Source organism: Athene cunicularia (genome assembly GCF_003259725.1).
Source record: "Athene cunicularia isolate RWA chromosome 1 unlocalized genomic scaffold, athCun1 chr1_part1, whole genome shotgun sequence".
Classification (NCBI taxonomy): Eukaryota; Metazoa; Chordata; class Aves; order Strigiformes; family Strigidae; genus Athene; species Athene cunicularia.
Window position 1 is genome coordinate 124,072,682 of NW_020799091.1, and position 26,047 is coordinate 124,098,728.

Genomic DNA, 26,047 nt, shown 5'->3' on the forward strand with positions numbered 1-26,047 from the left:
ACCAAGACTTGAAGAAACTGAGCCCCTTATAGGTTTCCAGTGACTGTTTGTAGCAGTCACAGTAATTGTTGTAAATTATCAAACAAATACAACAAACTATCTGAAAAAAAATCTTGCGATGCACCCCTGATGGGCCCATCACATTGACCACAGAGACAGAACAGTAGCACCTAAGAGGACTCCGGCCTGAGATGTTGAAGATAGAGAGGGGGCTGCTGCCATCTGCTGTCTCCGCTGAGGAAGGCCACCAGTATCTCCCTACAACCACCCACTGCACCAGCTCAGCCGGAGATCCACCCAGGAGGAAAGGCACAAGCCGAGCCCAGTTGTGGTGTGCGCTCTGGGTCATACGGTTTGGTTTCTACCTCAACAACTGCAAAGTTACAAGGCACCACGCACAAGGAAGGATCGCTTTTCAAAGAATCACGGAATGATCTCGGTTGGAAAAGACCCTGAAGCTCCTCCAGTCCAACCATTAACCTCACACTGACTGTTCCCAACTCCACCAGATCCCTCAGCACTGGGTCAACTCGACTCTTCAACCCCTCCAGGGATGGGGACTCCCGCCCCTACCCTGGGCAGCCCATTCCAACGCCCAACAACCCCTTCTGCAAAGAAATACTTGATTCCAACCACTCCAAACATTGCAGAGACCCTCAGTAAATCCTGCTGATCTGCTGCATGGCTGGCGCTCTGCTGCTCACAGCAACATTTGAAAGAACACCACTAATCACCTTTGTTCACTTAACTGACACTTCTCAGGAAGCTGGGGAATAAGATGGTACCAAACCATCCCTTACTACTATAAAAACCAGCTCCCAAGAGGTCACGGAGGAGAAGCTGGTGTCTCCAGCTAGGGCTACAGAGGAAAAAAGTTGTGATTAAGAAGGGACAAAAATCCACATCTCCACTAGACTTTTTAGATTTCTTGAGATACAGCTGACTGATCTGCTGAACTGACAGACAACAACTTTCATTTGGAAGTTCTTAACTTTAACACACTTGATTGCAGCCAGTATAACTGTTTAACATCACCATGGATATGAATTTTATGTCCCCAAACTGTTCACATTTACACAACTGAAAGGGACAAACACTTAAAAAGATGGAGTAATACCTAAGTTACAAACTCACAGGCTCTGCCAGCAGAGCTTGCAGGATCATGATTTTTTTTCTGTTTGTTCTCCCCCCAGGCCTTCCTTCACTAAAGCAATACAGGATTAGAGATTTCTTCCTTGGCAAAGGGCCTAAGAAGATCAATATAAAAGTTTTGTTGACTTCTTTGTCCCACTAAATCTCTCAAACTAACAAGTTTCTTTTACTTTGACAGACACATCTGCAGAACTAGTTTTAACAAGAGCAAAGGGCATATGCATATAACATGCAGTCTTTCTAAAATTTAAGTTACTATCTTAACTATAGTCAACACCACCCATGTGCAAACTGAGCCCTCCTTGGAGTAAATCATGATAGTCAATGAATGCAAAAAACCCAGTCCCACCAAAACCAAAACACTCCCACATTCTTGTGAAGTATTGGAACTCAATACATTTTTGTCTCTGGCAAATCACACTCCAGTCTCCTTATTTCTGTTACAACCAGTTTCCAAGGGAGAATACAAATACTGTGTGGCTGAGACAAAAACAAAACAAACCAACCAAACATAACAAAACCCACAGCCAGGCAGGAATGCTGTCAGGAGGACCCGGTCTCTGGCATGTGTAACCTTTGCAAAGAGGAAACTCTTCACAGAGCTGCATCTTGCACTCCAAATCCCCACTGCAATACTGTTTTGAATTGAAGGCTCCTGTACAGATCCACCTTTAGAGGCTAGGTGTGAAGTACCCCAAAATTTTTTTTGACATTTTTTATTTTTAAAACCAATTCCTCCACCTTTCACATCCATTTCCCTCTAGCCTTTCTTTTAAAAAAAGAAAAATGTTTTTACCTGATTCGAAGGTCATCATCTTCTCCACCCCAACCCCAGTAGTTGTTAGAGAATCCATTCACCTTGGAAAACTGATCTCTTGTTAGAGCAGTTACACCTCCAAAATACCCCCGGTACCGTAACCTAGAAGTACACAAGAGAGAATGAAGAATTCAGGAAGTCAGATTCTACTAACAATGAAAATATGACTCTGAAACTCTTGATCTAGACTTGTCTTTCATGGAGTTAAAGGTGCACAAATCCATGAGGCTAGTCTTGTACTCTTTTCATAAAAATATGTTGATTTGCTTTAGGCCAGAAAAAGTTCGCTCTCCAGCTGAGAGAACAGAACAGTCTTCAATAATTCCTCTCTTTCAACAATTGCCCTTGTCAGCCAAGGCAGCACTTCACCTCAAGGACTCTGATGAGTAGAAAAGGCACAAACCTTACACACTAATACAGCTTTGCAATCCTGATAGCAATCCTTTGACTACCTTAGCTTAGAGCTGAATCTGAAAAACTTGAGACTGAAATCAGCTCACAGCAAGGGGGCATGTGCTATGGGATATTGCAGGACCAATTCCAAGGCACAGTGCAAGTTACTTCAGAACCTAATGTGATGGAGCTCAGCTCTGAAGGAGATTAATTTCTAACTTCTACCTTCCTTGTCCTGAAAACTGGATCTACTTTAAAAAAAATATTTACATACCATGCTTATTTATCATCTTACAGCATTTTGCTAATTGCTTTTTATGCTACCTGCCTCTTTCCTGGCCCTTAAGGTCAGCATTCGAACACAGCCCCTGCCAACTTCAGAAGTGATGCGCACGTGGCTGCAGATTGCATTTGGATTTCTAGATGGACATGAATCCAAGCAGATTAACAAATTGCCAGGGCTAGAACATATCCATTACGGCAGTTTACATGCCAGACAATCAAAGGTGCAATACTTATTACTATTTCTGGTTTACTAATTTATAAACACCAAAAAACCAACCCCAAACACCACACACAACCTCCCTTAAACTATTTTTCCTGGCTGATTTTTGCTCCTGTCATAGCGTAACAGGAGAACTGTGGAGGTTGAAGGGGCCTCTGGAGATCAAGTAGTCCAACCCATCTGCTCAGAGCAGGATCTGCCAGAGAAAGTTGCTGAGGAACATGTCCATTCAGGTTCTGAGCATCTCTATCTTTATGGAGACTCTACCACCTCTGTGGGCAGCCTGTTCCAGTATTTGACCTCCTTCACAGTAAAAAAAGCTTTTTTGTATGTTTAAATGGAATTTCCTCTATATCAGTTTGTGCCCACTGCCTCTTGCCTTCAACTGAGGAGGGTCTGGCTCTGCCTTCTTTACTCCCTTCCATCAGGTACATGTACACACAGACAAGCTCCTTCTCTGTCCAGGCAGACCAGTCCCAGCACTCTGAGCCTCTCGTCACATGCTGCAATCACTTAATCATCTTCATGGTTCTTCTCTACACTCACTCCAGTATGTCCACAGTTTTATTATGCTGGGGAAGCCAGAACTGGACACACCACTCCAGGGATTGTCCCAGTGGTGCTGAGCAGAAGGAAACAATCACCTCCCTCAACCTGCTGACGCCCTCCCTCCTAATGCAGCCCAGGATGCTACTGGCCTCTATCACGGAGCAATACTGCAGAGCGAGATCCTTTTCTGAAAAGCCGCTTTCCAGACAGTTGGCCTCCAGCACAGAGTGCACAGAGTTACTCCTCTCCCAGTGCAGGACTCTCCATTTCCCTTTGTTGAACTTCTGTAGGTTCCTGTTGGCCGCATTCTCCAACCTGACAAAAGTGCCTGCACCTTGATACCCGTGTTCAGTTTTGGGCCCCTCACCCCAAAAAGGCCATTGAATGACTCGAGCGTGTCCAGAGAAGGGCAACGGAGCTGGTGCAGGGTCTGGAGCACAGGTCTGATGGGGAGCAGCTGAGGGAACTGGGGGGGTTTAGTCTGGAGAAGAGGAGGCTGAGGGGAGACCTCATGGCCCTCTACAGCTCCCTGAAAGGAGGGTGCAGAGAGGGGGGATGAGTCTCTTGAGCCAAGGAACCAGTGATAGGCCAAGAGGGAATGGCCTCAAGCTGCACCATGGCAGGGTCAGGCTGGCTCTTAGGAAGTATTTCTTTGCAGAAGGGGTTGTTGGGCGTTGGAATGGGCTGCCCAGGGCAGGGGGGGAGTCCCCATCCCTGGAGGGGTTGAAGAGTCGGGTTGACCCAGTGCTGAGGGATCTGGTGGAGTTGGGAACTGTCAGTGTGAGGTTAATGGTTGGACTGGAGGAGCTTCAAGGTATTTTCTAACCTAGATGATTTTGTGATCAATCACATCCCTCCAACATTTCTATCTTCTGAAAACTTGCTGAGGGTGCAATCTGCCCTATCATCCAGGTTACTAGTAAAGATGTTAACTAGTCCCAGCCCTGGTATCAAACTCTGGAGTAAACCACTAGTTTACTCCAGCTGGACTTTGCTCCACTGACCAGAACCCTCTAAGCCCAGCAGTTCTGACAGTTTTCAGTCCATCTCACTGTCCACTTACTAGTCCGTACTTCCTTTGTCAATGGAGATGTCATGGAAGACAGTGCTGAAAGCCACCTTAAGTCAAAGATAAACATTAGCCACTACTCCTCCCTCATCCACCCAGCTAGTCAAATCAGAGAAGGCTATGAAGTTTGTCGGGCATGACTTGTGAACATACTTGCTTCATCACCTTCCAGGGATTAAAAGGTGAGGCTGACTGGCCTGTATTTCCTCACATCCTCCTTCTCACCTGTCCTGAAGACAGGAGTGATCTTTGTTTTCCTCCAGTCCTCAGGAACCTCTCCCACTCATCATGACCTTTCAAAGATAACAGAATGGCCTTACAGTGACAGCAGCCAGTTCCCTTATGGATACATCCCATCAGGTCACACAGTTTTATGGTGTGTGCCCAGTTTAAGCATTCCTTAACTTGATCCTCCTCTACCAAGAGTTAAGTCTTTGTAAGTCCAGACTTTTTCACTAGTATCAGATACCCAACATTCCTGAAGGAAAGTCTTGCCACAGGACACATTTTCCCTAGTCTTCCCAGCAGCTGATGTACCTGTGGAAGCCATTCACACTGCCCTTCCCGTTGATTGTGAGGCAACTCCAGAGAGGCTTTGTTTTTCCTAACCCCATCCCTGCACGCTTAGACATTATCTTGTGCGTCCTGGCAAGTCACCTGACTCTACTTCCACCTCTTTCATGTTTTCTGTTTGAGTTTTCTCAGGAGCTCCTTGCTCATCCATGCAGGCCTCCATCCACCATTGCCTGACTTCCTGCACAGGGGAACAGACTACTCTTGAGCACGAAGGAGGCAACCCCTGAAGATCTACCAGCTCTCCTGAACCCCTCCTCTCTCCAGGATCATCTCCCAAGTGATTCCTCCAAGCAGATCCCTGAACAGTAAGTCCAGCTTAGCTGATTCTGCTATTTGCCGTATTCCCTCCTTTTTTCTGACCTTCACATCCCTGACCAGTTCTTTATTGTTTGCAAGTATAAAGTTCAGCAGAACACCTCCCTTCATCAGCTCTGATCACTTGTGTCAGGAATTTATAATCGATTCACTGCCAAAATATCCTGGGTTACTTGTGCCCTGTTGTGTTGCCGTTCCAGCAGATACCAGGACCATTAATGTCTTCCATGAGGACCAGGGCCTGTATACATGAGGCTTCTTCCAGTTGTCTGAAAAAAGCTTCAACTGTCATGTGCTGGGTCTGTGATATACTTCCTAAAAGATGGTGTCATCTATATAGACATACAAAAAAGGATCATTCTAGGCAGATGCAGTTTCTCATGCTTTACCTGCAGTTTTTTTCTACCTCTGGAATTTCTAGTCTTCCTTGATCTCTCCACTTTATCTCCTCTCCTAGAGGAGATAAACCATAAGGCAGGGGAGGGCCTATTAAGTTTTAATTATGCATTACTACCTTGAGACTTCTGCTATGGATGGGTGCTCTAGAAAAATGCAGGGAACAGGTGGGACAGGCAGCAAGGAGGTCCCGTAAACAGTGACAGCAGTGAAGAGCCCTCCCCAGCCGTGCTTTCAGGCTGCACTGCCAGTTGCCAACAATCCCCATTCCAGCAGCCTGGTAGGATTTGGGAACTGACTGTCCACCCACACAGCCACATAAGCACCCCGCTGCTTGCTTAAGCATCCCGTAATTCTGCTACACCACTGAAGAGGCAGAGACCGAAGGAGCCCAAGATGTAACCAGGATGGTGCTGCCCACTCAGAATCACAGAATCATCTTGGTTGCAAAAGACCTTGGAGATCATCCAGTCCAACCATGAACCTCGCACTGACCGTTCTCAACTCCACCAGATCCCTCAGTGCTGGGTCAACCCCAGGCAGGGAAGACCCGGCAAGGCCCAGGCATATCTTGGTCCTAGGTGAGATTGTCTGCAAAAAATCCACCTCTAAGTTTTCAACCACCTCTTCCCTCCTTTGAGATTTTAAAAATTGGACTGAAGAAACCATACAGTGGAAACGGTCATTCGCAAAGGATGTTGTGCTGGTCTCAAGGCAATAGCTTCACTAAGATAAAAGTTTTCCCACCCTTACCTGCAAAGTTTTAATAGATAAATCTCTTTCCCAAAGTATCTAAAACTGAGTTTAGTTTATGTAACTAGACATAAGGTACTCGCTCTGCAAAGAAGCACAGCTGTTAAGGTTACCATGCACGCCATCACCATGGGAGATAACCTCCCTGGAAGGAAAACAAGACAACCAACCACCTCCAGGAAACCCACAAAACCCTCACATTCCTGCCCAAGGTATTTTGTGTTAAGAATATGTGACTTCAGTTTGCTCAGCCTCCTCACGTCCCGGTATGCTCACCCTGGCCCAAGCAAAACATGGAGGTCACCCAACTGGGCTTTCAACCTGTGGTCTCAGCTCAGTTTAGGTATCATTCCTGAGCTCAGGATCTGAATTCCTTCAGAGGTACCCAGGAATTCCCTTGGAAGTAGAGCATTATTATTCCCACTTCATGGATGTGTAAACAGAGGCAGTGACACAAAAAAGAAAGTATGAATCAAATTTAAGCTACTAGTATCCTTAGTGAATACTGGTGCAAGGTATTCATAACAAAAACATTTTGTTCATACTCTCTAAAGCCAAAGCTTAAAGCTGACCTTACTAACAGCTCCCTTCCACAAACAGGAGAAGCCTGAGGAAATTAAAAGTAAGATCCCTTAGTAAAAGCAAGCAAAAATCCATCTGCATGCTTAACTAAGCAAAACACTTGCAGTGACTAAGGCACAGGAGGTTAAATAAAGCACCTCAAGCTTTGTGCCATGTGATTAGCCTGGATTCTATACATACTCGTCAGTTAATCAAAGCAGTGTTTGTGTTGCTTTGGTGCACTGACCATCCAATAGCCCTCAGCATTCTCTCTGCAAGGCACAGTGCTCCAAAGCCCGTCACAAGCCTAGTTCATCTGTGCTTGTTGCAGTTTTCACTAAATGACTGCAAAGTGAATATTATTCTGTACCAGAATGTGCACATCCCACCTCTTTCTCATGTATTTAACAAAGGAAACCCAGAAGTGAAGCAGAGTTTTACTTCAAAGTACTTTGAGATCAGCTTTTGAAAAGCCCACTTTAATTAATATTTAGAGTGACATAAGAGGTGAATCTTGAAAGAAACAAGTTCAGTGAAAACACTGTAGTCACTAAATTCATCAAGTTCAGTCACCCTTTTTCTGAGGTGGGCTGCACCTGGCTTCTCACGTTAAATTATCTGTATCACACTGGCACTTAGGGGACCCATTTAAAAATCAGAATGATCCTGTATTAGACACTGTCCAGCCAAATAATTAAAGGACAACCCTATCTCTTGGCAAATTCTCACACTTACAGCAGATATTACCTCTTCAACAGCAAAAGGTAAGTGGCAAGTTTCATTATAGTAAGATCACACCCTCAAATCACAGAACCAGAAGTCTGCAAATGTGTTTCTAGCTCTGACAGAAGGTCTCTGCACAACCACTGGCACGTTGTTTTCTTCTCAGAACACCTTTTACCTCACCCCAGAAACCAGAACCATGACAACGATCATTTGTACAGACCACAGGACTGACTTCAGAGGTATGCATCCAGTTCTCTTTTGTCAGAAGACACTCCAGAGAGATGAAGCATTACCACCAGAAACCTGCTGGCAGGAGGAAGGGTAGATCCCAGCACACAGCTCCATCAGAAGAGGAACGTTATCAGTAACACGGCATTTCCCAGTTGGTATTCCTTCCATATTCCTGGTTTCCTACCTGTATCCAGTATTGTTCCTGCCAACTACAAGGTGCTTTGGTTGTCTGTCACACATGTAGATGTTAAAGTCATTTTCTGGCACCAGATCCACATCATGGAAAATGAAACAGTCCCAGTTCGCTTCTTTTAGGGCCTCTAAGTATCCTACATTCAGCAGTTTAGCACGGTTAAATTTGGTGCTGCCAGCCTGTGGAAGAGAATGGAAAAAGACCTCTGAAGAAGGTGTCAAGCCTTTTCTTTTGAACCAGAACCACTCCTGGGCATTTGTTTTGAGCTTTTAATTTGCAACCACATTCGTGCGTCACAGCCTTTACAGCAGTAGCTACACAAAGAGCTGCCCTAACATGGGATACTGCAGCAGACAGTTTCTTCAGTCTCTACTTGTCATGAACAAACACAACCAGGGCTGGGAGAGTCTACAGCTACAGTCTAGGTGCAAACCAGAAGCAAGCATGCAGCGTGATGCACTCTCACTACTATTGCTGCTCCTGTCCTGGAGTTCCCATCAGGCTATGTAACAAAAGAGGTATCAGTAAACAGTTTAGAAACTGGCACTTCATACTGCCGTGTCAGTAAGGCTTATGGAGTTTTTAAAAAGCTAAAACCACCACCACCAAAAAAATCAAAACCACTATTACTCTCACACTAATTAGTTTACAGATGTCAGAGCACCTGCCACAGATAATTTATGCTCATCCACTGAGTTTAGAGGACTGCAGTACTTAAAGAGTTCACTGTATTTCCTGAGGTCACACAGTAGGTGGCAGAGTGGGAAATGAAAAGTAGGTCTCTATTTTTAACTCCTATCTATGATCTAATTGTGCTGCTGCACAGGGACTCCCCCTAGCACACAGCTCCACTTGACTTTTACTAGTTTTCATTGTTTGCTTTTGCTGTAAGTTAGTGCATCTCTGCTTTCCAAAAATACCATTTTTCATCTTTGAGGTATACATACATACATATATATATATATATATATATACACACACACACACACACCTGGCAGTTTTGTCAGCTTAGCACTTCACCATTCACCAGAGCAACAGGTGTGTTTATCTTGCTATTTAATTTTTATGGGCAGTGCACACATGCCAGCCTGTAGAAGGCTTTCTGCTCCTTGAGGACAAGGTGGCAAGTTGCCTCAAGTTGCCACCTGGGAGTCAGAAGGCCAAGCCCTGTGCTCCCACAAACTGACAGGACAGTCATTTTCTAGAGCTGGGAACACGATGTACTTGAAATAATTAAAAAAGCAATTTTCAAGAGAAAGAGATCATTTGCTACAAGGTGACTGGACTGATAGAGGCTCCATAGAAGGTGAGAAAGAAGCTGGCCTTCCCAGACTGAGAGAAGGTTAGCTGTAGGGAAGAGCAGTTGTATAAAAAGCATGCTTTATTGTTCTAAAAAGTAATACTTTGCTCAGAAGCAGTGATTTGTTCACCATCACTAGCAGACATCTGCTCCTGCAAAATGATGATTTATGGGATTTATGGCTCCATACTTACAGTTAGGGAATACAACCTTATGCCCACTCTGAGAAATTACAAAAGGGATAATCAGTTGCTTCCATTCTCAGTCAGGGAAAGAATTTTCCAAGAAATATTCAGATACAATTCACCCAAAATCTATGATGCTAAATTTCTGAGTGGGTTTTTTTGGTGTTTGTTTTTGTTGTTGGGTTTTGTTTGGTTTTTTTAAAGCATCCTGTATATGAAAATATCTGTCAGATAATCTTCTCCCGCTGATGAAAACATAGATGATTCAGTGAACAGAACAATTCAGATGGCTAGTGAAGAACCTGTGGGGAACTTCACTCGTATTGGGTACCAAACCCAGCCCAGTTCAGCAGCAGCATCGTGTCTGCTGCAGTTCTGTCACCCCCATCAGTAGTCAGGCACCACAGCCCACTTCCTGCACAAAGGTTGCCAAGTGACAGCTAAAAGTGCTTTCCAGGAAGGGCAGTTTTCAACGGCAGACCACATGCTGAACAAACAGCAAAGTTTACTCTCATCTTTTATAGATGAGAGACTTGGTCCCCTTGTTTCTAAGGAAGAAGAACACTGACCACAATACAAAGTTACATGAGGAAAGTATTCACCCTTTACGTATTACAAACTCATTTTTTTCAGCACTTCTCTCATGCATCCACACATTTGTGCAGAGAAACACGATTTTCAGGATGTTACAAGTAGCCCATAAACAAGAGATCTGGCGTATGCCCTCCAATGGCTTACAGAGAAAAATATAGAAGGCCCATTTCTTAATCTTCCTCCAAAGTAAACTCTGTATTTTAAATAGTTAAACCCTGATTTTAGCTATATCTTTCCTCAAAAGATACTTAAAATAACTAATGACATCACAAATGGACACTGCAAATGGATGTGCCATAAAAGAGTTTTGTTAGACCCACTTTCCAGTCTTCGGGTATACCTATCTACATGGAAAGGCTAAGTGAAAGCTTCCAGTCTTCCAAGGAAAAACTCTGATAGAACAAGTCCAGGCTCGACATTTGTTTGATGTGAGCAGCACTTTCATATTGCTGTATTACTTTTTGCTACCATGACAACAGCTGTTCCCCACCTCACGTATCTAAATAAATAAAGCGCACATGCCCATTCTACCAATGATTTATTGCTAACCACTGCTTGCTAGCTGGATTGAGCCATTATATATATGGTTACGGTACATACTAATGCAGAAAAAAGCCTGTTTTTCCACTCTACAGGTCGCTTGGTGACTCTAAACAATGAAAGAACAGACCATTCCAACTGGAGTATATACCTTGCCATGACTTTTCTTGCTGTTCTGTTGTGCTATTGAGCAAAAGCATAAGCTTCAACCTAGAATGCACTGCCTCGTACTGGTTAATTAACTTTAGCCTCTTTAAAACAGAAGGGAAGAGAAACTATATTGATTTATCACCTTTTTCTCCCACTGTCGAAAAATCTGTTTAGAGTTAAAGCAGAACACATAAGTAAATGACAGTAAAAGAAAGCAAACACAATGAAAGATGAAGAAAAAACATATTGCAAAAGAAATCTATACTGATTTTAGCTCATGCAACCAGAACATAAGCACCTTAGATGAAAGAATGTGGCACAAATCTGTACGCTCAAATTTTAGCTGCTGACTCAGCAGAGCTAGAAAGAAAGTAAGTAAAATTAATAAATCAGGAACCAAGCGCTCTTCCATGGACTACTACTTCCCACGGCCCTTGCTTGGCAAGTAAAGCACCTACAAGCAGTAGCTGTTGTGTTTAGTTTTAGACAGCAGAAGTACAACATGATACGCACAGCTTACTAAGCATGACAACCAGCAAGCAGATGGGAAAGAAGAGACAGATACAAACTGAGGCCTTCAATCCAAACAACTCCAAATTTTAAAAGATAGAAAACACGTCAGCCTAGTTACATATGTGTATACTGCAAGAGAACCAAGTTGCATTAGTAACGCAAAAGAAGCTTACCTAGAATGTTAATTCAGAAATAATAAAGTACTTAGAGAAATGGATAGCAGTTAAAGCCAGCAGTATGCCCAGGTGGCCAAGAAGGCCAATGGCATCCTGGCTGGTATCAGCAGTACTGTGTCCAGCAGGGACAGGGAAGGGATCTGACCCCTGTACTCGGCACTGCTGAGGCCGCACCCCGATGAGTGAGTTCAGTTTTGGGCCCCTCACCCCAAAAAGGCCATTGAATGACTCGAGCATGTCTAGAGAAGGGCAATGGAGCTGGTGCAGGGTCTGGAGCACAGGTCTGATGGGGAGCGGCTGAGGGAACTGGGGGGGTTTAGTCTGGAGAAGAGGAGGCTGAGGGGAGACCTCATGGCCCTCTACAGCTTCCTGAAAGGAGGGTGCAAGAGAGTGGGGATGAATCTCTTGAACGAAGGAACAAGCGATAGGACAAGAGGGAATGGCCTCAAGCTGCACCAGGGCAGGGTCAGGCTGGCTCTTAGGAAGTATTTCTTTGCAGAAGGGGTTGTTGGGCATTGGAATGGGTTGCCCAGGGCAGGGGGGGAGTCCCCATCCCTGGAGGGGTTGAAGAGTCGGGTTGACCCAGCGCCGAGGGATCTGGTGGAGTTGGGAACATTCAGTGTGAGGTTAATGGTTGGACTGGAGGATCTTCAAGGTCTTTTCCAACCTAGACGATTCTGTGACACTGTTTATTAATACCTCCCAGCCTTGCTAACAGGAGCTGAGAGAGATCCTATCGTGCTACCAGCATCGGCTGCATGCACCACTGCATCCCTCAACAAGTAGAATGTTCGAAGCAGGCGTGGAGGTCTGACATTAGACAGCAGAGGCAGCAGCATGGCTCTCCTCAGGCTGCAGAGCACCAGCATCATCCTCACCCAAACCCATCTCCTCACACTTGCCTCACCTGGTGAATAACATAGATGCCATAGTCCAGCTGCTGCCTCTGTAGGAAGGGGTGGAGGTGCTCCAGGAGGTACAGCAGATGTTTCTCTCTATTGCGGTGCGGGATGAGGATGGCCACATGCTGCAATGCTGAGCACTCTGTTGGATGATACCGGCCCTTGGTGACCTGAGGGTTCTCCTTTTGCACTTCTTCTAGTGTGAGGGATGCTTTGAAGGTGAGTTTGCTGGCACCTCCTGTAGAAGAAGCACAAGAAGCTTTCCTGAGTCATTTCTGGTTGTGGCTAGTCCAGTCACCTAATGAGGCACTCTGTGACCAGCAGAAGAAACCCACGTTCAAGCCCCAGTTAGTTTCCCTGCCCTTCCAAGACAAAAGTAGTACTACAAGGATATTACACAGGCAGTGGAAGGAGAAAGTATCAAGTGTTTAGTTGCTTAAACTGATTGTAGAGAAATGACAATTTAAAAAAAAAAATAAATCAAGAAAAGTTCCACCCTACTGCAGGATGATTGGCCAGAAATGTCTGCCAGGGCAAAGCAGAGGAGAGGGAAGTGGAATGAGACACAGGACTGGGGCTGTAAGTCTTCTCTGCTTAAAGCATGAACAAAAGCATCACAGGCTCAAGGCTATAAATTTGTAAGATAAAATGTACCAAGGCTTTCTGTAACCAAATGAAATTTTCACCATTTCTCTTGCACTGAGCTTTAGTTCCAGCCCCTCCAGACTCAGCAAACCCATGAAAGAGAACAATGCAGGCAACTGTGACAGCTACAGCTGCATTACGTTTACATAAGCAAATCTGTCTCAGGGGGGGTAGGGGTGGGGGTGTGCAGCTTGACAGCAGATATTTGGACTACATGGGAAAAGAGGGAAGAATCCAGCTTCCCAAACAAATCCCTAATCAGGTTCACAAAAAGGAAGACAAATGACATGATATTGCAAAGCAGAAGCATAGTGCTGCTAGTAGTACCAAGACTGGGGAGGGAAGTGGACTAATAAAAATGGCCAGACCAAGGAAACAGACACCTATTTGAACCTTCATCCTAAGCAGTGCTAACCCCAACACAGCTGTGGAGTCCTTCAATTGTCAAGATAGAGATAAAAAGTACATCTAATAAAGAAAAGGCAAAACATTGAAAAAAAGTGAAAAGACTCGTGGTTGAGATAAAGATAGTTTAATTAAAAAAAACCAAACACTGCACACACAAGCAAGAAAAAAAAAAATTAATTCACTACTTCCCTTTGGCAGGCAGACATCCAGCCATGTCCTGGGAAGCAGGGCTTTGGCATGTAGAGAAGTTGTTGGGAAGCCAAACACTGCAACCATGAACAACCCCCCTTCCTCCTTTCCCCAAGTTTTTATTGCTGAACATGATAAAGGGTATGGTCATGCAGTAGGGAATATCCCTTCGGTCACTCGGGGTCAGCTGTCCCAGCTGTGTCCACTCCCAACCTCCTGCCCACCCCAAGCCTACCAGATTTTAGGGGGCCAGGAAAGAGACACAAAGCTTCAGCAGTGTGCAAACACTGTTCAGCAGCAGCCAGGTCACTGGTGCATTACCAAAGCGGTTTTAGCCACAAGTGTGAAGCACAGCACCACGGGGGCTGCTATCCCAGCCAGACCCCGCACAGGCACTCTGGGCCACAAGTCACTTCCTCACTCAGAAGTGCTTACTGTAACTGATTGCCTTGTATTTGTTTCACAGGAGAAGTGTCTAGAAGGAAAAACAAGTCAGCAGTACCAAAGCAGATGTGCTTTCCTTTCTCCAAAGTTACCATCACTTACGCAGGTACGGAGACAGCGCTGGGCAGTGACCCTGAAATGGCTTCACCGTGGAGATATCTGCAATTGATTCCATCTTCTCTTCCTTTTGACTGTCCTCCAGGCTAATTACCTTTCTGAAATCCTTCACCATGCTCTTCACTTTAGAAACTTCCTGTCTGGAGTCCACGAAGTAACTGAATGTGGCCCATAGCACCATCAAACACAAAGTGACAAGCACCAACACTCTGAACTTATAGAAGAGGTGAAAGACATACAAGTTCAAGGCCATGGCTCTCCCTGATGGCAAACTGCCTCCTCTGCTCTCCTGCCAAGGGAGGCCACTGCACACCTGGTGAGGATGAAACCAAAGGTCCTGAGAAGAATGTCACAGTAAGGAAGGGAAGCTGGAGGTAGGAAGGGCTGCCACGCTTCCTGCAGTTTTGAAATTCATGGAGCCCTGGTGCTGTTTGCTCTTCAAACGTCAGAAAACACGCCTTAACCTGGGCAAAAGAAAAAAAAAAAAGAGGAAAGAGGGAGTTAAGTTTCTACTGCTCTCCACTGCTCTACCTTCACAGACGATGAAAATAGCTTATGACAAAACATGAAAGGAACAGCAAGTGCAAACAACTGGTCAGAAACTAAGACTCTGAGCTTTGCTCCTAGCTCAGCCACAAACCAGCTGCATGATTTTAGGCAAATCGTTCTCCTGCTTTGTTCTCCACTTCCAGACTTTTTGTTTTTCCCCCCTCAAACTCTGAAAGTGCAACCAGTACCCCATGTTATGTCTGTGTACAGTGCCTGGCAATGCACAGGCTTTATTACTTCTCCTACCAAAATTAACAACAGCTGCAAGGCAAGAGATTCTGCTGGCTATGAGTAAAGTCAGCTCCCACATCACCAAAACTGTTGGAGAACGGCTTGCAGAGAGCAAGGCCGTAGCTCCCTGCAGAAGCTGATTGCAGCCATCTGAGGTAAACAAAGGAAAAAACCCAGGGTACAGTTATGCTAACAAAGGACTGTTATGTTAACAAAGAGAGAAACTGAGGTACATTATGGCCTTGTGTATGATAAAGGAACAGCCTTGGGAAAGAAAGCAGGCCAGGGAGGGAAGATGTTGTGACATGCCTAAGATGGCACTAGGGGCTGGGATATTATAATGTAGCCTTTTACATGTATCCAATAGATTTGTGAATAGTATGCATGATTATTGTCGAGTGCTCATATAAGGTGTGATTTCTTTCAATAAAGTTGAAGCTTGCTCGATCATTCACATTGAATCAGCTGCTTGCTTCCTCCGCCTGCCGCACAAAACCACATGAACCTCTGCAGAATTAAACTGTTTTCTTCTGAGAGTATTATTGATGCTACCATAACAGAGTGAACCATGCAATACTTGACTGGCATCAGAAATCATTCCTCTGCATCTACTCCCTGCCAGTACTACCTGCTGGATCTTTGCCCAGTAATCCCCTCTCACATGCTGCTGCAGGATGCAAATCTTCCTGCTTTTCAATGGACAGGTTCAGTTTTTCAGTGTTAGGTGTGTTAGGATCCAATTCTTTGTTCTGTTTCCTGCTGTCTTTCAAGAGCTCCATTTTCATCCAGCCTTTCACTGCCATCACACTATAAAGTTACCATGCTAATACTTTTGTCTTATCGCAGAAAAATAATGAAATTTTAATACAAGAAAGCTTTGATATGGAAAACACACAAGAAAACTGCCACCTGTAAGAAGAACAAGGACTGAGGCTACATGAAGCAAAGGCAGCGATTAAAGACAATGCACACAAAACAGGCTGAATCAAAGAGAAGAAACACAAAAACATGGAAGGTTATTTTGTACCAGCTTTCAAGATACATATAAGAGCCTGGAGAGATACTGCAGGCAGGAGGAACACTAACTCTACATTTCCACTAGTTTAGCCCAGGTGTCTTCTGGAAAAGTTTGCTGATTCATAGGGATGTATGTGGGAGCCAGACCTAGGACTGACAAGATGTACTGCCCGAGCTTCTCGGGGTTTGCTGGAAGTGACCAGCTGTTGCCCCTCCTGGCAGGCACCCCACGGAGTGCTCTCTCCACCCACAGGCAGCGCACAGGATGCAACAGGAGAGTTTTTCAGTGAAGGATCTCCACACCCACTTCAACCACAAACAGAGAAGACAGCAAAAAGAGAGGCTACACTGAAGTTTAATATTACACACAAGGAAAGGAAGGAAAAAACAAACAAACAAAAAAAGATAAGAAGGAGAGCTTAAGAAAAAACCCCACAGCAGTCATACTAATAACCACAGTTTATTTGAGGGGTTTTATGGAGGGGCGTGTGGTTCCTATCTGGTCTTCAAGACCACAAGGACAGAAGCACCAAAACAAATATGAAGGGAAGCCTCAGTTCCTCTTAGTCCTCCCCTCCATGTCTCCTGGCCCTCGAAACCACATTTTCCAGTGAATTATTTCTGTTCTTCGATAAATTACACTGGAGACCACATGGGTGTCTGCCTCATTGTTTTAAAAGACACAGAAAAATTAGCCAAGTGCTCTCATTTACATCCTTTTCCCTGATTTTCCACACAGGAAATCATTAGAACAGCCTGTAAGTACTGACAGCGTGGGTCTCTGCTACTCTCCAAAGGAAACCTGAGAACGAACAGAACTAGTTTTTCTGCTGTTGGTGATACCCATTAGCTCTGTTGTCAGAACAGGAAAGAAAATACCAGCAACACCTAACATCCAACTAACCTACAAAATAATGAAATCTACACAGTTCAGGATCACTATATACATGAAAATAAAAAAAAATCAAGAGGATCAGCAAATCTAATCTGCATGCTGATAGCTACTTTCTACTGTCAGCTTGTAATAACTGGAAAGCAACTTTGAGGGGCAGTCAGTAACATGGTTCACAGACACACTAAGCTCAACTATTTGTTTCTGTGGGTAATTCATTTTATAATGCTAAGAGGAGTAAAACAGTATCCAGCTTCTGCACTATCTCACAGAACAAATATAGACTTCAGACCCAAATGCAAACAAATCTCAGGCCTCAGTTATAAAAATCTTCACACTGACTTAGCACACCTCCTTACTGTATGTACCTGCACACTGGGGTAAAAATCATACCTCCACCAGTTCTCTCCTATATAGCCAACACTGACAACAGAAGAGCGAACTAGAAACTTTTTCCTCCTTCTGCACCATCAGAGCTGTTCAATGAATTCTTCCTACAGAAGTAGCTGTCAGGGGTCTCTCATAGCCCTGGAAGAGCACTGCTCTCACTGCGGACAGCTACCCCACCAAGCCACATTTCTGCAAGCACTCAATCCTCCTTCACCACAACCCTGGGACAAGCAATATTCAGCCTCAACATCACACTACAGACCACCACTACTCTGGCAGGCACAATACAGTCCCGTATTAAAAATACACATACGAATGTCTCGGAACCACCACACACATCCCAGAAGGAGCTCACCCTGAGTATTTTGGAGCATGCTTTCTGACACTCTGCTACAGAAGCGAGATGATGCTAACCATGAGCAGCGTGCACATGAGCCCATCTGCACCAGCTCACCTGGCAGTTTGATTTTCTTTCTGGTACCTGTCACACCACCTTTGTTACAGCTCAGGGTACAACACATGCTGACTGAGTGCTGGAGAGGGTACTACCACCACCACTGTGAAACAAACTCTCAAGTCTCCCATCTTTCTGCAGGACTCAAGAACTTTATCCCGAGTATTACAAACAAATCTGGACTGGAACGCAGCCAGGTGGAGCTATTAAAGGTGAATTATACAGTCACACAGCTATCCTAAAGTCTAGAGATCAGTGCAATGACAGCATGGATTTGTCCCCCTTACTTTTCCCCTCAAACGGACATACAAACCTTCTTTTGACCTGGTAACCTTCCTACTGGTTCTGGGTTTTGTGAACAACTGTCCTAACACAGTCTTGGTGGTATTCAGAACACAATTCATTAATCCAGATTGATGAGGGAGAAGGCAGTGATGGAAGGGGATTCTCCAGCTTCTACCCCTCGAGGGGGAGATCTGACAGATCTGTTCTACAAAAGCTTCATTAGCTTTTTTTAAAAAAGTGTGGTAGTATTTTAAAACCAAAGGTTGAAATGGAGTCCTCACTCCACTGTTTTCCATACTAAGGCCGACTACAATCATTAACTCTAGGGGCCTGCAAGATGAGAATCTCCGTAAACCCCAAATACTAGTTTTTTTAACCACTTTTTAAAAAAGAAAGTACTCCTGTTGTTGTTGTCAATAACCAATACTATTTATTCTGACGGTCTTTATTCTGCTTTTCCTCACCACAGCTGTAGGCTATAGCTGATGTACTGAAACAATATACAAACACACTACTGGGAACGCAGGCAGATGGGGGCAAGGGGACTAAGATGCAAAAAAGCAACAGGAAGAGAGGAAAGAGGAAAATCTCAGTTAAGGAGAGAAAAAACACAGGGGCAGGCAGGGGGATTTATTTCCCAGCAAACAGGACGCTCCATTTTGTCCGGGAAAATGGATGAGAGTAATTGCTGGTTTACAGTTAAGAAAAATTAATCACAAAGTTTGAAGTGGACTCAAGGAGAAAAAATGGCTTAAACCCAGCTAAAAATCTCCCCATGTTTCTAAAGTCTCAATTCAGTCAGTCTCTGCAACAGGCATGGAAGAAAAGCTCTACCCCAGCTGAAACCAGGATACCCCTTAAACAGGAAAATAAAAGTAAGTAGAAGGAAATTAAATGGGAAAACTACATTAATGGAAGGGAAGACAAAAATGCTGAGATTTTCAATGAATATATTTTGCTTCAGCAATGAATTTTACTTTTTATATTTTTCTGAGTCTTGCTAGCAGACATAATAATATAAACTAGCAGCCATGGTGCCCTAAGAGGTGACAGCAGAAATACCATGTTGATGCACTCTGAGTTAAATAGTTCCAGTTTTTAGCTCAAGTAATGAGTTGTAAACAGGGTAACATTTGGCTTTGACTGTCACCAGCTGAAACATCAGTGCATGCCTTTCAAGCCAGCATTACTTCCTAGCTAGCTGTCATTACCTGTCTTACCAGAGGAAGAATTTCGCAGGGCTGAAGCGATTCTGAACTGCAGCTTTGTTAAAGTTTCAGATCGGGTTGCTCAGGACTCCTACTCAGAGCTGCAGCAACTGAGGGAATAACAGACTAAATGTTTCGCCCTATTATCCCACCATATCTCATCACTGAATCAATAGACATTCAAATAAAAGAGAAAATGTCCACCACCACCCACCAATTTATAGTCCACAATAGTTGCATACAGGAAAACTTGCGATAAGCTGTATGAATGATCTGAGAACAGTAAATGCTATGGACCCCATGGGTAATATTACCCTTTAATTATTAAATCAAAGACTTTATAATTTGCTCATCTAAACTCAACCTGCAAGTTTCCATGGAATAACCTGAATTGCTGCCTTTCATAACCTCTGGACTACTGCACAGCATTCAGCAGGTGAGACACTTCCCCCAAGGGGTGTAATACCCACAATAAACCGAGGGTATCACTGCAGAAAGTGCATGCACCAGGAGGGAATTTCCTTTTCCACCACCCAAGCCAAACATGTTCCAGATTAACCTGGGCTGAAAAGGACAATACAAAGCTAAAATACTGAACTTAACATGCAGGGGATGACTATCAACAGGTGTTTGCTAAAAAAAAATTTATTATTCATAGCTTCTCACTTAATCAGAAGTGGATTGCATTCTCAAAAAAAAGCTAAGACAGTTGCTTAGCTCTAATGCACACACTAGTGCAAATGGGCTGTCTGTCCTCCGTAAGAAATTTCTTTTTTCCACAAATTAAATAAAAAATTAAAAAGTGAACTCTCCATGGAAAAACAATGAAACATCAGGAAGTGATCAACAGTATTAGTCAGAAGACCAAACTTTTGAAATACTTTTGGTTGTTGGGTTTTTTTGTTGTTTTTTTTGTTTTGTTTTGTTTTGTTTGTTTTGGTTTTTTTTAGTATCTGGAAGAATACGAAGGTATAATATTGGTAAGGTATAAGGATGTTAAGTTAGGAATATAAACTCCTATTCAGCTAGGTGAAATCTTACATTTTGCAATTTCCTTTGTCAGCTTTGCAAGATTCATTTAGAAACAGTTATTACTAAATGTTCACAGTACTGGCCTCTGACAAATATTCAGACCGTACTACCGCTCACTGGGAATTACTTCCCATAATAACTAAACCCATGTCTCCACTGAGTTCTATGGCAGCAACAGAATGTTGCTCTTGCTTAAAACAGACTTGAGCACTTCAACAGAGCAGCATAAACATGCATGCATGATCACAATTAGTCACTTTTAACTCATCACAACACACATGCAAAAGGGTGTAATTTGTGCTTCATAAACTTGCACTCTGGTATTTTGATATTTTCTATGGAGAATATAGTATGTATTTCAAAATGTGGAATGCACTGATATATTTGGGTATTTTAAATTACTCAATTCACCCATCAACTTACCTTACATTATTACTTCATAGGTTAAAAGGTATCAGGTTTCTTTCCCCTGAGACAAGAACGGTGTGTGCACAGAAAGCATGTCTGACTCCCCTAACAAACGATGAACAACTGTACCCTTATGAATGAAGGCAACTGAGAAACACAGTGAAGAGCTGGCACTTTTATGACTCCCACCAAAGACGGAAAACTCATGAACTTAAGAGTAACTGGAAATAAAAAGACAAGCAAGAGGTTAAGCCTCAATAAAAAAAAAAAAAAAAAAAAAAGAGAGAACTTGATCATTGCTCCTCTGGAAGGTGTTGTTTTACCATTTTACACTAAGGACTCTTCATTTGAAAAAGTGATCTTTCACTAGCAAGCTTAAAATACCAGGGTTGCTAAATCAGGCAGCTAACCCAGAGTCAAGAACACTAGAATTTGGGACTTCTTAAAGAAAAAGATAAAAAAGAAAACAATGTTAGGCCCAGAGCCTGCTGTTAAAAAGCTCGACCTGGAGAAATAGTATAAAAGACAGACTTGTAATACATCCATAAAATCATTACTAATGGAATAGCCTTAATAAAATACTGACTAGAATAGTCATGCAGCCTTAAAGCCCAACAGCCATTCTGCAATTCACATGAAATAAGGGAGCAGATGCTTTGCACTTCATAACTTCCAGTTAGATAAAATTAAACCCTTACCAATTAAGTACAGGTTGAGGATACGCAAATCACAGTCACAGAATGGTTGATGTTGGAAGGTACCTCTGGAGGTCATCTGGTCCAACACCCCTGCTCAGGCAGGGCCACCTGGAGCCAGTTGGCCATGACCATGTCCAGGTGGCTTATTGTGGAGACTCCACAGCCTCCCTGGGCAACCTGTGCCAGAGCTCAGTGATCCTCACAGTAAAAGAAGTGTTTCCTGATGTTCAGATAGAACCTCCTGTGTTTCAGTTGATGTCCATGACTTCTGGTCCACCACTGAGAAGAGCCTGACTCCATCCTCTTTGCACTCTCCCTTCAGGTATTTATTCACATTGGGAAGTTCTCCCCTGGGCCTTCTCTGCTCCAGGCTGAACAGCCCCAGCTCCCTCAGCCTTTCCTCACAGGAGATGCTCCACTCCATCACCTCCATGGCCCTTTGTTGGGCTCTCTGCAGTATGTCTTGTACTGGGGAGCCCAGAACTGGACACAGGACTCCAGGTGCAGCCTCACCACCACTGAGTAGAAGGGAAGGATCACCTCCCTCTACCTGCTGGCAGTATTTCACCTAATGTAGCCCACGATATCACATCCGCCTTTGCTGCAAGGGGACATTGCTGGCTCACATTCAGCTTGGTGTCACCACCCCGAGGTCTGTTTCTGTCAAGCTGCTTCTCAGCTGGGTGGTCCCCACACAGCTGGAGCAACACAACCTTCTGGTGTACCTGCCACTCTTCACAATTTGTGCAGTCTGCAAACTTGCTGAGGGCATGCTCTGCCCCATAATCCACATTTTTAACAACAATGTTGAACAGGACTGGACCCCTGCGGTACACCACTAGTTATTGGCCTCCAGCTAGACATCATGCTGCTGATAATAAATTTCTGTGCCCAGCTGTTCAGCCAGTTTTCAATCCACTTCACTGTCTCTTATCCAGTCCATACATCAACAGCTTGTCTATGAAGATCTTACAGGAGAGAGCAAAGGCATTCCTGAAGTCCAGGTAGACAACATCCACGGCTCTCCCCTCATCTCCCAAGCCACTCTTTTTGCTGTAGAAGTTTATCAAGTTGGTCAAGCATGACTCCTCCTTGGCAAATCCATGCTGACTACTCTTGATTATTTTCTTGTCCTTTATGTGCCTGGTAGTGGCTTCCAGGATTAGCTGCTCCAACCACCTTCCAAGGTATCAAGATGAGGCTGACTGGCCTATAGTTCCCTGGGTCACACTTCTTGCCCTTCCTGAAGCCAGTAGTGACATTTGCTTTCCTCCAGCCTTCAGGTGCTTCTCCCAGTTGCCATGATCAATCAAAGATTATCAAGAGTGTCCTTGCAATGACATGAGTCAGCTCCCTCAGCACTCATGGGTGCATCCCATTATGGTCCATGGATCTATGTATGTCCAGTTTGCTTAATTATTTCATGACCTCTTATGTAATTCTCTTCCACCAAGGGTACAGCTTCCTTACTCCAGCCTTTTGCCCTGGTCTCTGGGATTCCTGAATCCCAGTCTTGCTAGTAAAGACTGAGGCAAAGACAGCATTCAGTAGCTCAGCCTTTTCCACATTCCGCATAACCAAGTCTCCCACCTCACTGTGGAATGGCACCACATTTTCGCTCATCTTCTATTACCTATGTACTTACAGAAGCTCTTCTTGTCATCTTTGATATCTCTAAATCATGGCTGATACATTGGTTGGTGGGTGAAAAAAAGACAACCTAGTCAGACGTTAAAACATGTGCAAACAATAGTTCAAACAAAAATTCAATACTAAACCTTGCTATAAACAATAATCTCCAAGATGCTGGAAACGTAGTTCTTCCTTCTATACTTCATAACTCAGGGTGACTAACCCTCAAATATGGGTGGGAAAACATCTGTGATGCAATTAAATGTTTCTCATTGTTCTCAAACCTGACTCTAGCTAGATTTGACCTTCAACGATACCAGGAAGCTTTCATATGAACATAAAGTTCAACTCTTGAGAAATAAGGTCTCAATGAAGCATAACCAAATCCAGTTTAGAAATTTACAGCTGACTAGAAGGGCACAGCACTTCAGGCTACAAGGTTAAAAAAACCCATTTTTTCAAAATCCATGAAAAAAACAAACAGAAGACCATAGTTATCCAAATCTGACATCAGCCAGAAGTCCAAACATCAATGAAGAACAAGAAAGGTCTCCATCTAAATGGTAGACCTACTCCTACCTAGACAGATACTGCAAACACACTTCTAAAGATATCCATGATCATACTGAGGTACATAAATACTGCATGATCTGTGTTCCCCAACATCATATCTGTACCAGTAACTGTCCCTGCGTTCAGCAGCTTCTCTGCCAACTCAGGTCCTGTAGCCTGCTACGTTTTTTGAAACATGTGCCCAAACCCTACTTGCTTGCACCAAGGTTCCACAGGCTACCTGTAGGAACTTAACAGAAACACAGTGCTGCATGACTCCTCCATGAAGATGAAGCCCTAACTTGCTTCTCCCCATCCAGGAAACCCAAAATAGTAAGCAAGGTTCCAGCACAGACAAAACTTCTTCTGAAGCAAACTAGGAAGGTCAGAACCCCATCCATTTTCATTCAGGGTTTTCCTGGCAGCAAAACACATGCACTGGAGTCTAACACGCCGTGCAAGAACTGAGCAAGCGAGCAACATATATACAAGCTGGTTCCCCATGTAAGGGCTGCAGGGTCAATGTACCCATTTGCCTAGCAGCCTGATTGAAGCCACCAGCATTACCAAGCTCAGAGATATCCAGATATTGTAAAGACTGTTCTTTTTCATCTAAGCAAAATTCCTAGACAGACGACAGCAATATCAGCAGGAAGACTGATTATTGGTAGCCCTGATCTAGATATTAGTGAAGGAAAGTAACATTATAAACAAAATTGGAGTTCATTAAAACTCATTATTTTCCAAACACTTATTTTGCCTGACATTTTTGATAAAAATTGTCATTATAACTATGCTAAAACTCAGATTCACATGATTACTTATCAAAAAAGTTATGTTTAACAGTATAAATTATCAGTAAGAACACGCTGCCTAAATTTTTCAGGGGGTTATATTTAAAACAATTCACCCTCTGTGGAACATCTACAGGACAGTTCCAGAGAGATACTTTCATCTAATGATTGGAAAATTAATTTGTAATGTACACAAAGTAACTTTCTGACCACGCTGCCCAGTAAGGACACATTTCCTATCATGCTGGATTTTCCAGAAGCCCCTGCAACCTCCTCAAGCTCACGTACAAATTCCACAGACAGCAAAAAAGTTTCAGCAGCAAAAATGATTCCCTTTAACCTAACTTTAAAAACCCTCCTAAGTTCAAGCAGGAAATGAAACACGAAAGAGTTCCTTGGGACTGCATTTATCAGCTCTGTACTATGCAGTATTTTATTTGTTATTTTATCTAGGCCAAAATCAAAAGCAGCAATGAGTTTGCTCTGGGACTATCACGAAGAAGTACAGCAATCTTCATTAAACCCCCCAAGAAAGAATTAAATTCTTTACAACTGACAAGGTAGAAAGAAAAGCTGATTGCTGTACAGTCATCTGTGCAAGACAGTTCATGTCCTCAAGTTTTACAAGTCTCTTTCACAGGTATTTCCTTCTTTTCAGCAGACCAGGTTTTTAGCAGGACATTAAGCTAACAGTTTTTAACACCTCTTTTATACAACACTTATAATCCTATTAAGTCTTCCTATTAAAAAACACACCAACTGCACCCAGAAATGGTGAAGTCATGGGCTATTAAAAAAAATACAAACAAAAGAAACCCAATCCTCAGACAAACAGCTTTCCACTTCTCACGATTTCAGCCAAATGATGCGAGAACATTAAACCACTCACTGCTGCTGCCACATCCCTCCTTCCTGTAGAGCAGCCACTCCAACAAGTATGGAACACACTACGCAAGCAGCAGACACTTTTCATCCAGGAAACCCCACACCGTAAAGAGATCTGTGTTACCTCTCACATGCTGCAGGAAATAGTCAGGTCAAAACTCGCAGGATGACTGAAAAAAAAAAAAAAAAGAGCCAACACATCCCGCTTTTCCCCAGCCCTAAAAGGCCCCCTAGTGCCGTCCCACATGCTCCTCCCTCGGCTCCTGTCCCAGTGTGGGATGGCAGACAGCCTCTCTTCTTTCTCCCTAGCACAGTGGAACCAGCACGGGGGCACGCAGACATCTCTTGACAGAGCGCTGTGCCAGAAGCAATACTGCATCCAAATAACTACTATAAGAAACCATCCCATTAGAAGCAAAAGGCGCAAGCCTTTGCTCCTAAAAGCAAACCACAATTTCTCTTGGAACCCTTTAAGTATCTGTTCCATTTGGAGATTTTTAATGTTAGAGATGCCATCCTTCTTACATAGGTCAAGCTGCCCACCCTCTTGTCCATACGTGTGAAGGAGACCAGACACTCCCACCACACTCCTCTCCGTTACCACCCTGACATACCTGCTGG

The 26,047-nt window shown here is 43.7% G+C and overlaps 1 protein-coding gene across 4 annotated transcripts in view; it reads right to left on the minus strand.

Annotated features, from left to right (window-relative positions):
• The window catches only part of B4GALT4 (beta-1,4-galactosyltransferase 4), a 32,876-nt gene that overhangs the window by 2,013 nt on the left and 4,816 nt on the right, over positions 1–26,047 (minus strand). The window contains exons 1-6 of one of the 4 annotated variants that reach the window (XM_026855751.1): positions 25,431–25,521; positions 24,658–24,671; positions 14,385–14,863; positions 12,602–12,834; positions 8,228–8,415; positions 1,949–2,071 (exon numbers count right to left, since the gene is read on the minus strand). In XM_026855751.1, the coding sequence (XP_026711552.1) occupies positions 1,949–2,071; positions 8,228–8,415; positions 12,602–12,834; positions 14,385–14,652 (812 nt within the window). In that variant the 5' untranslated portion in view covers positions 14,653–14,863; positions 24,658–24,671; positions 25,431–25,521. The other 3 variants (XM_026855726.1, XM_026855732.1, XM_026855741.1) reach the window with 3 other exon arrangements.